The sequence below is a fragment of the Marmota monax genome, unplaced genomic scaffold, assembly GCF_021218885.2.
Source record: "Marmota monax isolate L192 unplaced genomic scaffold, Marmota_monax_Labrador192_F-V1.1 WCK01_AAM20220418_F8-fsc00002, whole genome shotgun sequence".
NCBI lineage: Eukaryota > Metazoa > Chordata > Mammalia > Rodentia > Sciuridae > Marmota > Marmota monax.
In genome coordinates this window covers 10,084,766-10,102,424 of record NW_026693571.1, presented here as the reverse complement: position 1 = coordinate 10,102,424, position 17,659 = coordinate 10,084,766, and the positions used below count along the sequence as shown (strand labels likewise).

The 17,659-nt window shown below is 41.3% G+C and overlaps 1 protein-coding gene across 7 annotated transcripts in view; it reads right to left on the bottom strand.

Annotated features, from left to right (window-relative positions):
• Window positions 1–6,686: 6,686 nt before the first annotated feature.
• Window positions 6,687–17,659, bottom strand: part of Lef1 (lymphoid enhancer binding factor 1) — a 114,140-nt gene continuing 103,167 nt past the window's right edge. For all 7 annotated transcript variants that reach the window (XM_046459060.2, XM_046459061.2, XM_046459059.2 and 4 more), the window contains one exon: window positions 6,687–7,896. In XM_046459060.2, the coding sequence (XP_046315016.1) occupies window positions 7,817–7,896 (80 nt within the window). In that variant the 3' untranslated portion in view covers window positions 6,687–7,816. The remainder of the gene's footprint in view (window positions 7,897–17,659) is intronic.

Sequence of the window (17,659 nt, the reverse complement as noted above, 5' to 3'; positions counted from 1 at the left end):
TCCTCCCAGGAAGAAGAGCTGTGTGGCAGGATGGTCCATATATAGCTGTTGCCATTTGCTTCAGTGTATGGTTGAAAACCAAACCTGAACGAGAACCCCAGGCGCCTGTGCTTTCCTGGGCTGAGTTTTGGTTGCACTTGTTGAGGAAGGGCGAGTCCAGGCAGTGCCCTTGGGCCTCACCTCCCCACCCATGCTTCCTGACAGCAGCCATGAGTCCTCAAAACATTCTAAAGTAATTACTACCAGGTCTTAGCTCAGAAACATAGTTTAATTTTTCCCCTCTAATTCCTCTTCACGATATTTTTATTCCTATAGTAGAAGTGAACATTTGAAACTAAAACCATACAATGTATGAAATGACTTGTTAGAAAAAAAAGTAAGCCTCTGAATGTAGGTATCACCTGGACTATAGTTATCAGCAAAATGGAGTTCTCTGGGGAACAGTTTGAATAGTCATGAAGATGTCTTTGTAAAATAAAAATCATATTGTCCATAAGATTCACTGTTAATATCAGTTTCTCAGGAGAAATTGACACCATTTGAGAGGTATAGTCCTATTGAGTCCTGTTGAATGACAGCATGAACTGAGTGAGGTAAAGTGAAACCGGGTATGGGTACTAAGAAATATGGATATAGAGATCTGGTGTTGTAAAGTAATTTTATGCTGGATTTTTCTAAGTATCAATTTTTTTTTTACACTAACATATTAGTAAAAATATATATAATTCCGAAATTCACCTGATATTCAACCACTCATCTTTGGATAGAAGCAGTATCTTAGTCATGCCTTATAAAATAATATGACTAACTATGCTATTATACTGTTTACATATTTGAAACAAGCTTTTGTTTTGTCCCACCTTGATTTTAATCCCCTTAACATTTCAACCTAAGTAACTGATTAAATCTACCAAATATAAAGTGTGGCTATAATTCTGTAGGACTAATTTGCTTGTAAATAGGCATCAATGCTATATAAGTAGTAATGTATAAGTAGTTCAAAATGCTTTGAATAAATTCATTGCTGTACTTCCAGAACTATACCTTGAAAGAACCCATGGGTTGTGTAAATTCTATCTTTTAAGTTACTTGATCTCATTGTTTCAGAATCATGGTTTTAACTGCTGAAAGATACAACCTTGTCATTGATACTAATTCAGTGTTTTATTTAAAGTCACCAGCTATAGCTGCTGCAGGATTAATCAGTCTAATATTGTGGGTTTTGAAATGAAACAGACCTGGGTTTTAGTTCTTAGCTTCATTTTTTTTTTTCTTCTTTTTTTGCCTGTATAAAGAGGTTGTTTTCTGAATATGTCTGGTAAAATGGGCATAACATTGGAATCTATCCTATAGGGTTCTGAGGACCAGATGAGATAATGGATATCAAGTGTTGAGAACACTTTCTAGCAAAGATAGGCCAACTGCAAAGGAAGCAACAGTAATCTACAGGGTTACAGACAGCTTAGGTCTTACACCTGAAGAGAATGAACTGAAGATTGGGAACAGGCCTGAATGTTATAGAAGGGAGTCTGAGAAGGGAAGCCATTAGGCTACCTGAGCTAAAAGACCTGTGCCCCACATTTACTTGGGAACGTCTTTCCAAGCCTTCAGAGAAGTGCTGGTCGGGGATAATTGAAGGAAGTAGCAAGAAGGAAATGATCTGGTGTGCTATAAGGATGGTTGTCATTCAGGTAAGTTATGTTTTATGTATGAGCAATAGACTAAATGATTTAAGACTCCAGAAAAAAAGCATGAGTGTTAGATGTTTTCAAGTCTCCTGACATGTAAATTGAGAAGTAGTAGTAGTATAGGAGAAAATAAAACTTCATCCTATGACAATGTATTTTTAAATGGTACTAAGTGAATTTATAAAGATTATAGAGCCCCCTCGCACTAGAGTGGCCATGCAGGTCTTGCAGACGTGGAAAAGCTGTGATGTCTGAATATGGGTCTCCAAGCCTCGGCAAGATAGACACCACAGCCTCATTTCTGTAGATGCCATTGCTAGTGTATTTTGCCAGATATTAAAGAGGAAAACCTCCTGGAGTGAGAACTGTACTTCCTACTGTCTCCTTATAAACTGGCACTTAGAAACACCATGTATAAGGGCTGGGGCAGGGGCTCAGTGGTAGAGTACTTGCCTAGTATGCCTAAGGCCCAGAACTGTAAAAAAGGAAAATTGGTTGTAGAAGTCTGGAAACTGGGAGCCTCCAAAACCAGTTCTAGGGGAAGAAGTTTTTGACACTGAGTTTTCTACTTGAGGACCTTTGAATGATGGAATGACGTGCCTCATTTGGGAGCCCTGTGGGAGTAGCATATGCTTCTAGGAAGGTGATCTTCTAGAGTCCTTTTTTATCCTTAATAGTGAAGTTGTAGGGAGGTGAGGATGGTGCAGAGCGACCTTTCTCTCCATCATGTTGATTTGTAGGACCAACTAGAGGTGAAGTGGAAAGGCCATTGTCCAATGTGGAGATCTAGATAGCTAGTAAGTAAGTAGCTCATACACATGCCCTAGTCTGAGAAAGCTACTCTTCCAGCAGTTGGTCTCATGGTAGATTCTGCCATTGTTGGCCATGGTGTTCTTACAAAATCATAGGCCTTAGGGCAGGGGACTAATACTTAACAGCTGGACTTTTTCTGTTGTTTTGAGCATGTATGTACACTAGGGGCTTGTGGTGTTAGAACTAGTTTTTGACATCCCTTTAGTAAAATCACAGTTAATCCCAAATGCAGAGTCTTCAGAGGATGGCACATCTGATTGATATATTTTGCAGCCCCCATCTCTCCCCTTGGGACCGTGTACCCCAGAGTTCCTGTTGATACTTGAACTACCCCCGCCCCCATCCCTATGGGCTGAAGATATCCAGCCTGAGACCAAGTCCTAGAGAGAAAGGCCTGAGGGGGAGGACAGAGATAGCTATTCTAAGCAAGTTTGAGAGAGCGGCAGTGACCAAGTGTGCTTCCTAGAGGTTGAAAGCAAGTGAAAGCCAGGCCACTCCCTGGAAACTGGGTTGGTCTCTAGAATCAGGTGCTGAGAGAAAAGCAGTCCTAACTAACAGGAACCTGAGAATGCCAGCATGAGGCACACGGATGGGAGGGCTACAGGCACCTCTGGGCTGCACTAAGCAGCCCTCGCTTTGTAGAGCAGAGAAGTGTGTTCCAGAGCTGAGCAGGAGGCAGGCTCAATTTGGAAGCCATTGTTGCTCTTTCCAGTTGAGCAGTGGGCGGCTAAACTAACTTAAGACCTGTAACAACAATCAGGCCAATATGTGGGACTCTGTTTTACTTCAGCTACTTTGTAAATCTTCCTGATGGGAGAAAACATCACTACAGGACAGGATTCAATGGTTCCACTGAGCTCAAATTCTGAGACAAGTTAATGATGGAGAAAATCTGCTAATTCCACTGTGACTAGAAAGACAGTTGTGTGTGTGTGTGTGTGTGTGTACATGTGATTACATCTGCTATGTGTATGCAGTGTTCTCATTTCAACTGGCAAATACATTTGCTTCCAATTTCTCTCACACAATGTAGATAAAAAGTTTAATTATTAGCTGGTAACATCTCCAGCTACTACATTAAGAAAAATAATGTACACCAGTGTACATGATTCAAAATTATCCCAATTTTGCACCCTTTGTATAAGTTCTTCCTTGATAAAAGAGATTAGTTAGTCCTGGTTACTAACTACTTCCCTGGGCTGAAGAAACATGCTCAGATGTCCTATGGTTATAGGCAGAGCCAAAATGTCATTTTTTTAGTAGACCCTGGACCAAAAAACCCCACGCAGTTTTCTAAAAAAATGTGTGTGTGTGTGTGTGTGTGTATATAAACAATTTAAGGGAAAATTCATTTATTTGCCATTTCTTATCTGCCATGGGTCTTGTTTACCACTCGTTTCTTTGCATGTGTCCACTTAGCCCATGAAGAAGTATGCCCAAAGGGGGTTAGTGTGCAGAGCCCAGCTCTGGAACTTCAAACCTGGGCCTTTCCCACTGAGCCACCTTCATTCCTACTATAAGAAAGAGTCCAAATTACCCTTCAGAGAAAAGGACGCTTGTACGTTATAACAAATACAGACAGAAAAGAGTCTGACAAATAATGTTTAAAAAAATATTTTGTAGTGTGCAGTTATTAAAGCACAGCCCATTGTCAATAAAGATGTATTAGTACATTTATTTTTTTAGTACTGATTTATTATGACCTTTAACACTATTGATGAACATCATTAGCATAATTTCTTTAATAAAGGGAAGTAAACAGCTGGTTTTCACTTGAATTCTTCAGCTAAATTATTTCATTATTATGCATAAAATTTCTATTTAGGTTGATTCATGCCAAGAATGTTCATTTTAAATATCTACTCTTGATGTGTCCTTTCCTCCCCCATTCTCCCTGATCTACTCCTGGCTATGGAGTAAGATAATGCAAGTTTTCCCACGAGAGAGTTATATAAGTTTAGAATAGCAGCTTTTGGAATGATAGAAAAGAAAACTCAATGATCTTATTTTTTAAATGGCATGTAGAAGCACATCCTTCTATTCATATTAAAATGCTTACCTGCAGTCAAATTTTATAATTTTTATTCAGAAGCATTTAAAATTTTCATGTGTGTATAGGTTTCACAGGGCAGCACCTAAAACTCCCTCAGCTTTCATGTGTGGAAGAGAACAGCAGATTTTTACTTGCATTTTCAAGTTTAACCATAAATTATTAATTTATGTATATTATAGTATAATTATATATTATAGTATGTGCAGTTTTTTTTCTGGGGTAGAAGCGCTAAGTAGAATTTGTTAAGCAACTCGTATGTCATGTGACATTTAAGCTCTTTCCTGTTAGAACAATACGTAATTCTTATGACTTTTCTATAAAAGGAAAGCCACACAGACATCTCATTACTGCTTATGGGTTTTTATTGGAGATTTCCATATTGTTGCAGCCTTAGATAAAACTATAGGAAAAAATGATTATACTTAGGCTAGCTGTATACATCAAACAGTTGGAGGGCCCCTTCAAGCTAAACAGGTACTTGCCAGCAACCCTAGCAACCAAACTCAAACCAGGAGGAAAACAACCTTTCGTAAGGACCAGCATGCCAGCTGTGACCTCAGAGAAGGCTCAGCTCCCAGAAAGAAGTCTGACCCATCCTCCTCTTCCTGGCACATAGTTCAACTCTTTGGGTTTGCTGCAGGGAATGGAGCCAGATCACTTCAAGATCAAACGGAAGTGGTGGCCAGAAGAGAGTCCCTCCCACTAGTCACCCTTTTCGGTCCATGTCTCTTGGGGAACCCCTGATTCTCCTTCCTCAGTACTGCTGCTGGCAGAATTCAGAAGTTTGGCAGAATGGCCAGGAATGGCCCTGTGCAGTGACGTCATAATTATTTAGGGAAAATTATTCTTGAACAAATATAGAAAACTAGGACAGGACCAAGCTTGTGGAAGGAAAAACTTGACTCAAGAGGGGTCAAAAAACCCATTTCTTTTAATATTGTATATTCAGCTTTTTGTGAGTCAAAAAATGTGGAAAGTTCGAGGAACCAAGGGAGAGAAGAGTTGAGTGGGCTTTAGCCAAGTCTTGAGTCAAAAAAGTTTGTATCTTGGTATCAGTTTCCTTGATAAACAGGTACTTATTGCCCAGAAGAGCTACAATCTCTTTATTTTCTCCCGCCAAAAGTAATACTCCAGTGACACCTCCTGCACCATTTTGTTTAGATTTTCTAGTTAACTCCCAGAAAAATCATGGTGGCAGCTTTGGATTGTTTTCCTACTCAGTTCATGTACATTAAGAAAACAGAGACAATTTTCAAATGAAGTCCTAGCTAGCCCTGAATAATATGAAATTTTTATAAGTAGGTACCCCCCCCCCCCTTTTCCCTCCCTGGTTCAAGTTTAGGACTAAGTGAAGAGGAACTGGAGAGTTTCCAGAGGATAGTAATGAAAATGATTAAAGGGCTGATGATGAAAGGTTCAAGGAATTGGGATTACTTAGCCTGGAGAGAAATTTGAGGGGTGATTTAATGGCAATGTTCAAGTACAGTATGTGGAGGGTTATTACAAGTATGGTAGCCAGCTGTTCCCCAGCTGTATTGAAGGGTGGAAAAGGGAAACAACTAGAATTTCAGCAAGTGATTTAAGTTAGACCGGTGGTATCAGTGATTCCCAAAGTAGCTCAAGGTGTAGAAAACCACTGTGGAAGACCATGAAATACTGTTTCAAACTTAAAATGTTTTTGCTATATCACATACCAACTTACACATTAGTTTAACAAAAGCTTATGGTAAAATTATAGAAAACAAACTCTAGACTGTGAAAATGCTGCCTGGGAAGATGAGCTGGGTGAAGACTTTCCTTCACCACGGGGACCCCATGATTTGGGGAGCCCAGGCTGGAAACCAGCAAGTTGTGAAGAGGAAACAGCTTGTCTTCAGGAAGGGACTCACTACCATCTGGATCAGGTGACTCTTCTTTCTGCTGACCCTGTTTTATATCTATACCAAGCAACAAGGGGAGGCCTCAGTAGTACAACTGCTCTTGAGGATGCAGGCCTAGGAGATAGGTGAAGCCATGCCAGCAACACCCCTCTGACATGGTCTGCTGCTGTTCACAGCCTCATTCTGGCCTAACCTGTAGATTTAGTTCATTACCAACTCTGATCATCAGGAACTTTACTCTTAATAAAATGACACTTTTAAAAAAATGTTTTATTACAAAGCTTCTTTTAAAAAATGCTCAGCACGTTAACTCAAACTGGAATGACAAATGTTAGATGACAATTTGGGGCAAAGGCTGTGCCTTGCTATTTAAAAAAAAAAAAAAAATGGGTACATCAATGCTCATTTTAACAACTGGCATAAAATCCCACTAATTGGCTAATAAAAACAGATACAAATACAGAACATTTAAAGTAATAACAATTCAAGTGCTGGGCTTTTTACAACAAGGGAGTGAAAAGGAAAGAAATGAAAATTCACTGCAAACCAGTCTGCTGACAGTATCTGTTAAGGTTTACCATTTAAAAAAAGAAAAAAAAAAAAGAAAAAGTGAGTGAAATAGGATTGCCAATTGCTACCAACAGTGGATTTGGCTATTATGTTTATTTAGCTCTATCGAACACCTTACAAGGACAGAGGCCATTATTCATTACAGGCAATTCACAGAGAAGCCACTTATTAGACAAGATGTCTCAGAAGAGGCTTCTTTTCATTTTGTTTTTATTTCAAACTTTTCCAGACCTTTGAATTTTTTTTTAAAGCTCATAGCTAGCAAAATATACAGGAAAATTAAAACTAAGAAGTGTAATTTTTAAAAATTCAAGTTAAAAAAAAAAAGAAGCAAACATAAGATTGATCTTTTGCACTGTTAAATAAAAGCTTTTAGGAGAAAGGAAGAGAAAGAAAAATGAAGACAGAAACAAAGGGGGAACTCTTCCACAAATTCCTCCACTGGGGTGCTGATAGATGTGCTGGTTGCTGGCTCCAGTTGCGCGTGGCAGGCACACGGAGCCAAGTTACTGTCCTTGCCAAAAGGTACAGGTATGGACGCAAGATGCTCTGGGACGTGCACTCAGAGACGAGGGGAGAAAAGCTGCTCAGCTGACCGGGGCCTGCTAGCATTCTCATGTGCTTTTTAATTTCTTTTTCTAAAAAACAACCTTTTTATGCTTTCTTTTGGAAATTGGCTCTTGCAGTAGACAAAAGGTGAGTTGGCAGTGATTGTCTCTATGGATCAGCGTCTCTAGCAATGACCTCAGGGTAACGTTGGTGTCAGTGCTCCTTTGGGGTCGACTGGGCAAGCCGTGGAGACAGTCTGGGTTTTAACAAGCTTCCATCTCCAGAAGAGGTCCTGGGGTCGCTGCCTTGGCTTTGCACGTTGGGAATGAGCTTCGTTTTCCACCTCGGAAAGAAACAAATGAAATGCTATTAATATGAATTTGCCACTGGCCTTTAAAAGACTGTTGTAAATAATTTTTATTACATACAGCATATGTAGACTTTAATTCATTCATTTTGTTGCTTTGATGATGGCTAAAATGGATTGCCCTATGGTAGCCAAAACCCCTCAGAATTATATCACAAAGTATAGTGTATTGAACATTTTACTTTAGCTCCACGTATGTGTATGTACAGGGATGTGACTTGAGAGGTATTTAATATGTTGGGTCATGGTTACATAACACATTTAAAAACACCAAGATGAAGGGGCCAAACATGAATTGGAAAGGTGGGCAATACAGCCAAACCAGGGAAAGGTTTGTCTTTTTCCCAAGTGTTTGGTGGTTTCAGTCCACTGAGGGGAGCCATTGTAAGAGTCTACGCAGGACTAAAACAGATTCAAATTATCAGATGTGTCACCAACTCCCTCAATAGCAAGCCCAACACAAACTGGATGTACTGTGTCCACTCAGTCACAGTTCAAGGCACGTAAACCTCTCCACTTTTCCTTCAGGTGATGCTATCCTCAGGACTGTTTCCCCCTCCCCCCCCATAACCTGTAACTTCTCTAATGTTAGCCTGGGAACAGACCCTCAGCAAATATTTTAAAGTAACTGTTGCTAGATACTGGTGGCAATGATGACTTTCAAAAAGGAAAACCCCATTCTCAAAATGATATAATGATTTGAGAGTTAAAAAGTGATGAAAAGTAAAATTTAACATAAGGAGAAGAGATGAAAGCAAAAGAACAGAACATTATGGCACAGCGCAGAGCATTCCCCCATGGCTCCATCTGGCCACTGAGGACCAGAGAAGGTAGAGCACTTCATCCAGAGTCCGCAATGACCTCACATGAGCCCATCTCTCACTATGGTGGCATCCTCAGTACAAGCACAAGTTTCCTCTCAATTAATTCTACATAAGACTGGGCTTCTGTATGCTTTGCATGTAAAGAGAAATTGGAGGAGAAACAAAAAGGAGCTATGATTTTGTTTAATAATGAACACACAACTCTGGAAGGCTCTTCCACAGGACAATGATCTACAGATGGGCTGTGGATCTGTCTCCGGGCTGCTGTTAGCAGTAGTTTGCCCCAGACATTTAAATACCTTAAGTACACCAAGCCTGTGAGCATGTTCTCTAATATTACTGCAATTACTACCAGCAGTGTCTCTAAAAATGCCTGATCTGAAATGTGAAGACACTATTTGTGTACCTGGGTAGCTACTGAAATAAAAACAAAATGAATACTAAGAGAAAGTAGTCTCAACTGAGGAGGTGAACTTCGGTGACAATTCTAATTCCTATTCTTTAAAATTAACCTTTGTTTAGACAGAAAACATAGTACAGCATTTTTTTTCTTTAACTGAATAGGGGGTACCTATCCCTCTTCACTTAGGAGGATCAGAGAGCTCCCAAGGACCCCACCTTTCCAAGGACTTCAGCAGAGCTTGAGATGGGCAGTGGGGCTGCCCACAGATTCCTATTTACACTGTACTTTTTGCATCACACAGATTATCAAAGGCTTCGTCCAGGTTGTCCTTCCTGGGAAGGCTGTCCTCTCTGACATGAAAATGTTGAGTTTCCAAATAAGGTATGTCCTTGAAGTCCTGGGCTTTGGGCCTGAAACAAGCTGCTGTAATTCAAAATTAGCCACTCACAGTCAGGAAGGCCTGTCACTGAAACAACTTGTCCCTCCATGAGGGTCTGTCCCTACCCTCAGCTGCAGGCTGACTGATATTTCTGCGGCAGACTTGCTGGGACCCCTACTCTGAATCAGAGCTTTACACTTCCCAGTCTATAACACCAGATGCTTCCTACTTACCCAGAATCCTCCTGACTCCTTGCCTCACACCTAAAAATGCTTCCCTTCCCCCATTCTTGAGTATAAATGACAACATAATTAAGACAAACACGGCAACTTGCCTAAAAAGTCATTCCTTTCTACAATCACATTTTTGCACCCATTATTTCATCATTCCATAGTGTCACCTTGCAAATCCTCATGAAAAGTTGGCTTTGGAGAACCTCTGTTCCACTGCCTTCCAAAAATCACCTCATTCCCTCCAGGGGCACTTCGCTAGTGGTGAACCAGTGCTTAAAAAAGCAGTGAAGAAATGTGCTCGCTGTCCAACAGGCAGTTTGTCCTTGGTCACTCTGTGGAGACACAGGGTCCTCACGGTGGACTCACTCTTACCTCCAGATGGGGGAAATGGGGCTTTACAGTGTTGTCTGACAGATATAGAATGGCTCAAACCAAGATTCTTTTCGAGAAACCACAGGCATGAGGCTCGGAGACTGGAGACTTCCCACATGTAAGGCTTCAGTAGGGGGCTGTGGCAGGGGCTGGGCAGGGCCAGGCAAGCCCCAACACAGCCCAACCTACCAGTAAAGTCCATGCCATCAAAGCCATCAATTACTGCTCTGGCTGCAGGTTGGCTTCAAAGGGGAAGCAGCAAGTCCCATCCTCTGTATGTTAAGGCCCAGAGTCCTTCCACAAGAAGTCACCATGTGACCATCTATGCCGTGGGTTAAGCACAGGTCCCCAACCCAAACTGGAACCCTACTGCTTTTGGACCATGCTCCAAAACTGGCAAGACATCTCACTAACCAACTGGAACCAGGAATCCAAGCATGGCCTGAATGGTGCAGGCAAATCCATATATTTCAAGGGTAGACCCATTTCGAGGAGGTGAAGAGCACTGACCCCCAGCTTTCAGGCCTTGACAAAAAAGAAGTGAAGAAAGGGGGAGGGGGAAATTCCATCAAAAGCTGAGTAGCTGGCCAGACCATATTATGGGGTTCTTGTAGCCCAGCCTCCCCAGGCTGTCTTCTGCTTACCAGTGAAGCCTGAGGTTGAGAGGTGGGCAGGATAGGGAGGTCTCCCAGCATTCCCCACCCCCTGGGGCTCACTGGGTCAACAGAGGCTGCTGGCCTGGCAGGCGCAGCAGAGCGGGGCTCTGGAGACAAAATGCAACTTCTGCCACAATACTGTATAATTTCACTTGTTCAGAATTGGTGAGGAACCAAAAAAAAGTGAGTTAGAATAAAAGGCCTTTTCCCCCTCCACCTCACTCCCAGTTGCTATTAGCAGGGAGCAGGAACCTGAAAATATTCTTAGCTATGACATGGAATTTGAGGAGAGATAGAGATTAGTTTTGTGAGAGGTGAAGAGACAGATTTTAACTGCAAGAATTGGTTCACAGCAGCACAACACACACCTCATGCCAACTGCCTGTTTTTCTGCCTTGGGGAAAACTGACAAAAGCCTGTTATCCAAGGGCGTGAACTCCTCTGTTGCACAATGTTATGTGTGTGTGAAGAAAGGGAAGCACAGGCTTCCAGAGCGGGAAACAGGCACGACAGAGCCAGTCTGATCTTGTCCTTTTAGTGGAGGCCTAAGGTCATAAAGTGATTGGCCCAAGGAGACCCATGGAATGGCAGTGCTGGGCCAGTCTGCAGGCCTCCTGGTTCCACTTGGGCCACTTGCCTTGTTGACTTCAAGGTGGCCTCGTCTATGAGAAGCTTGTAAAGAGGAAGAAAAACAGTGTCTGCTGAGTGCTGATGCACCAGGCATGGGGACACAGACTTCACACAAACGATTTTCATGTCATCACCAGGATGGCTCTGCATGTTCACACCCATTTACAGGTAAGGAAATCAAGCCTGCATGCAGCTGAATAACTTGCTAAGTCATCCATCCAACAGGTGGCAGATCCTTGCCACCGTATCTGGGCGCTAAATTATCATTCATTTTTCTTCTTTTCTTCCTCCTACCTTCCCTCTGTCTGTCCATCACTAGGCCACAGTACCTTGATGCTAGTGGAGGTGATACATATCTAGAACACTGCAGCCACCCCCAGATATCACGATCTGATCAAAAGCTAGTGATAAAGAGAACCAAACACTTCAGTAAATTTTGAAATATAAATCTCCTAAGATTCAAACCATAACCTACACAAGCCAGCTTTAGCTCCTTGGCGGTAACATGATCCAGTGGTTGACAAAAGGAAGAATGAAAACATCTAGTGATGCAGGTTAAAAAAGTTTTGTTTCTGTAGCTGATTTAGTCCTTAGCCCCATGTTCAGGACCAGTCAGTCCCTAACCACAGAGCTCTGAAGCAGATTTCCAGAAGCCAGAGGAGGGAGAAAAGCTGGGACTATTAGCCCTGTCCTTGGATTCAGGTCAGATGGAAACTTAGGTTGACAGAGTCTACAAAGCTTTCTCCCTGTGATTACTCACAAGTGAATTATGACCATCAGTGATGTCGAGATGACTGAAATAGACCTGTGACAGACAGACTGCAACTCCAGGGCAATTTCTGGTTTCCATCCATATCTATGATAGTCCTGATCCATCTATAGGATGTACAGCCTATGAGGAGGCGAGGGTTCCAGGACATCAGACCTACTACCTTCTCCTACCACCAGACACGGAAGCCATGTTCTTGAGCAGACTTCTGAATAAGACAGCCTCAAAGCATATCAAGAGGACAACTAACTAGGCAGACCCACCCTCAAATTCTTTATCCAGTCCACATTTCTCTCAGTGTAAGGGAAGTTCTCCCACAGGAAAGACGCTAACTACACTTCCTAGAAATGAGGCAACAGGATCAGAACATTCTTATCTTTTATTTTCAAAACAGTATTTCTGCTTTCGTGCGTGTGCACATGCATATGTGAATGCACAAATAATGTAGGGAGGGGAACCCTTAGGGCAGATGGTCCTGGGTCAGGTGGGAATCCTGGCTCTACCAGGTTATCTTGGAAAAGTTACTCAGACATAAAACCCCAGTTTCCTCATGTATAAGATGGAGATATTAAGGGCCTCAATGCATTGAGGGGATGAAGAGAGACTGTACCTAAAAATGTAGAAAACTTCAGGCTAAATATGAATTAAGTAAAAAAGTAAGCACTCTTGTTCAGCTGAACTGCTTTCAATTTTTCTTTCATTCTGTCAAAGGGGATGAAATGCATCTGCTAAAGCTCCCACAAGTTCTGGGTGGCTTCAGTTATAGAGAATGTAGCGGAGAAAAAGGAAGCTAAAAAGCCTCAAGGTGTCAGTGACACCTCATGAAATTCATGCACAAAATAGTAGCTCATTTTACCCTCTTACTAGAGTGCGCCCTATGCTGTTTAACTTATATATTAAGTTAAGCTTCATTTTCTGGTGCCTAAACCTTCAGAGCAGATCTGAGGGAACAAATTCCTATGTGGAAGGGGAATAGTACCAGAAAGCAGAGAGACATAGAAAAATTACAAAAAGTCATTTTTTAAAAATTCTGCATTATCTGAGGTATTTTAAAACAGTGGCAACCCACCACACTCCTTGTTAGAATATACTATAGGTGTATTATATGCCCCATAAATTGAGGCATGAAGTATTAATACTTAATTTCATGTGCTCAAAAGTTATGAGTTGCATCCAAAATTGTTTTTTAAAATTCCATGTTTTGATCCAGCAGGAAATAATTTTTCCAGAGTTCCAGTCATCAGCTCAGCAATAAAAACATTTTAATGAACAAAATTCATCAAAAAAACCTTTTTTATTCTATAAATTATATTAATGCATCTTAATTCACTTTTAGGGAGTTCTGAACAATACAAATATTCTGAGTCTCAAGGAGGGGGTCTTTTGTGTCTCCTGCACTTTCCTCCCTTCAGGTATGTTTTTTTTTTAATGGTACCTGATCAGCCTTGCCTGCTGAGTGTCTGTTTACTTATTTCTGTTTCTGAAGGCAGCTAACCACACTTGATCATTAAGGAGAGAAAAAGAATTGACAGATACTGCAGAAGACATTTAATAAAAAAGAAATTTCACCAGTATGTATGACTCTCCCTCAATTCCTTCATTAACACACAGCTATCCAGATACAACAACTGCCTTGTTGCTAATCTGACAGACCCCAACGATCAGTTCTCAGTAAGCCATCAAAGACACATGCTAGGAACTGCCCAAGTTCCCTCTAAGTTATTCCAACCTCAACACACCCACGGTAGAAGTAGTAAGCCTCTGAGAGCCATTTTGTACAATGTGACCTCTCTTCTAGCGAGTTGATTCTGGACTGGGTGACAAGTTTGACCCAATCTGGGTTCTCTTCTGTGAAATTTGAAAGAGTCATCCTCTCCCAAAGAGGCATTGATATTGATTCCCAAGCAGTATTGATATAACAACATATAAATGTGGGAACTCAGGACATGCAGCTCCAAGAACTGAGAAAGTCACTTTCAGAGAGCGGCAGGAACAGCTTTCCAAGCCTCTCTCTAGCCCAACTGTATTGTCCTTGTCTGCAAGATGTTCTGTATCCCTAAAATCAATACTCCCATCTCCTTAAGCTACTGTGGGTAAAGGTTTCTGGTACAGTTACCCCTTGGCTTCCACTGTTGAATGAGTTCCAGGACCCACCATGGATACCAAACCCACAGATGCTTGAGTCCCACAAATAAAATGGCTTATAATGTTTGCATACAGCCAATGCAAATACCCTCACATAAACTTGAAATCGTCTTTAGATGCTTTTAATACCTAACACAACTTAAATGCTATGAAAATAATTATACTGTATTATTTTGGCAATGACATGGAAAACAGTGTGTACATTTTTGGTATAGATGCATTCATCACTACATAGTGATGCTAACTACATAGTGCCCAAAGGAGATGCAAGGCAAATAATGCTCCAACAATGAGTACAGAATAAAGATGGAGGACCCCTGAGGTGGTGAGAGGCCACAGCACATCAACCTCACAGATTCCACATGATGCTCAGCATGTGGCAAGTTCAAGTTTTGCTTTTTGGAATTTTCTGCCCCACTCCCACACACGTTTAAAATCCACCATTGGTGACACCAGCAGAGGTCTGGTTGAACTTTCTATCCAAAGGCTCCATCATAGGAGTGCATATACAGCATCCTCAACAAACTTCCAGAACTGGAAAACATATAGCCTGCACATAATTTAGTCTAGCCATACTGTGTTGTTATGCTGCAACCTCTTTTTAAGACAATGTGACCAAGTCTGACCTTACTTGTCAGATGTCCAAATTTTCTAAGGCACATTTAATCAAGTGTCATTGCCTTGTGGATTCTCTGCAAGTTTTCTACTAATCTGTGACAGGTATAACAACAAGGATTTATAAACACAAGTGTAATAGGGAAGATGCAGGTAAGCTACCCTTCAGCCTGGAACCTCCCCAAGGAAGGAGTCATTAGGGAGCCCTCTGGGCTAGGAGACCTCCATCTCTTGGGCAGAGTGAGCTGGCAATCCTAAGCAAGGCAAAAACATACCAGCAGTCTCTTGTAGGGTTTAACTACTATAAGAAAGTGACAGAAAAAGGTGCCCTGTGGCTGGGCCTCTACTTAAAGGACATTGCTGAATAGGGTGCAGATGTGTTCCCATGAGATGCCAACTGGGCCCCAAAGGAGCTGCTGCTGCTGCATGCCACACCTGGTTCTCCCTTACGTGACAGCCAACCATCCCAGACTTAGGCTCCCTTCCCCAAAGTTCTTATCCACTGAGATCTTCTGCTTGTTTAGTAATAATTCCACATCAGGTGCTCCCTATGTGTGTTACAAAAAGAAAAATGGAACACAGGATGTCATTTTTTCACTTTCTAGTTGGGACAGGCCTTAAGATTTCTCCTGTTACCTCTAAATTCCTTTCAAATTTTACTGTTTTTAAGAAACTTAGCTTTGTTTTCTAGCTAAAGATACCAACCCAGAAGCAGACATGCAGGAGCTTATTGATACCTAGTGTGGGTTATGACATTCATATTAATGGAGCAGAATCTGAGCAAAGGTTAGGAAAAAGTGTCAAACTTACTAGGGTGGGTCTCAAAACTTATAGAAAATAAGCATTTTTCCTCAATAAGACCACTGGAAATATTTTCTCTCTTTAACTCTTAGGGTCCAGGGCAGCTCCTGGCAGACCGTCAAGGTTAGTCTTTCCACCAGTGCAGATGTCTATCTCGACTCTGCAACTGGTTTGCTCTGTGGGAGGCTTCATGGAACCCAGGAGCCCCAAGTTCCAAGCCCCAACCACCTCATCAGGTTCTCAATCACCATCATCAAATGGAAGCTACAAGCAATTTTTTTTTTTTAAAAGATGTAAATCCAAGCAAGGCACAATTACCTACTGTATTCTATACTGCACTCAGCAATTAGCTCTCCCACACAGCTCTCAGCCCCAGGGCAAAAAAGGCTCAACTTTTTACTTAGTAAAAAACACCTTGTAGTTCTTCATTTAGTTTAACAGGTCTACAAAGATAAAGATTATGCCAAAGCCAAAAAACACAGTGTGAAGGTGTGTCTGTGTGTCTCTATGTTTAACCAGAGGATTTTTATGCCTTCCAAACATAGCTTCTTTCTACTTTTAAATTAACTCTTTGATATTACATCATCAAAGGTAATACATCAAAGTATCTGAAAATATCTTTTCAATTTATGTAATTTTGAGATGATAGCTTTTTGTATTTGCTTTGCTAAAGGAAATATTTATAAAGTGATTTAGAAAGCTGTTTTTTTACTCAAGTGGTCATTTTTCTCAATGTTTCAAGATCTCTAGTTCTTTGCTTAATTCCTTATTAATCTTGATTAAGTCAGGAAAAAAAATGGAAGTTGAATATTTGATAATCATCTCTGGCCTCTGACAATCTCTTGAGATGTTATATGTTCCAAATCAACAATGTATCAAAATACTAGAAACTCACAGCAACTCGATCACTGTGGTATTGAACCCAACAATCCCTCCCCAACCTCATAGCCCAGTGCCATCTGCTCTGGGAAGCCTTCCTTGATCTCACTGACTTACATTCTACTAATTCTCTTTATTTTTATATGAGGTGCTGTATAAAACTCATTCACAGGATGAAATATATTATTTTATAATGATCCATTCATATGTCTGTATCTCTTAAGAACTGGAGGATCCCCCAAGCAGGGTAGGATCTCACTCACTTAGCAGTATTCCCCAATGCTCCCCTGCCTAGTGCAGTTTTTTGTTTTTGTTTTAATTGCCTGTAGTGCTGGAGATCAAACCCAGAGCCTTGCACACGCTAAGCAAGCACTTTACCCCTGAGCTACATCCCTAGACCCCTAATGCAGGTCCTTACTTGCAGGAGGCCCTCACTGGTTGTTCGCAGAGCTAATAAACAAATGATTGGTTTCTGTGATTCCAATAGACACTGTGGAGTGTGTGCACTCTCATTCCCTAAGGTCCTGGGCTCCCAGCATCCCATGATTAATCCAAAATTCTGAAAGGATGAATCTGGCTTGTTCAAAAGATCCCACAGCTTGGGGAATCACCTACAACCTAGGGGGTGATGTTTATGGAACTCATTATCCTACAGGTCTCTCGGAAGTTGACGCTGGGCTAACCGGAATTTGTTTCAACCTGACTTCACTTGAGTGTCTATTCTTCTAGTGCAACAAAGTAGAAACACAAGGAGATAGGAACAAAGGTGGATGTCTGAGGATCTGCTTGACAGGCCAACTTCCACATCGGGCTGCATGAGGCAACGGCAACAGCATTTCCCCCCAGAACCATGAGAGCATTAGATGAAACCCAGATATCTTTAAGATATGGAGACCCAAGTTTTTAGAGGGTTTTTTTTTTTTTTTTTTTTTAAGAATTTGAGCTATATATACTGAGATCTAAGCTCAAAGATCTTTCTCATTTAATAGGAATTTTCTTCAAGGACACAAAGATAGGGTTAAGTTTCGCTGTG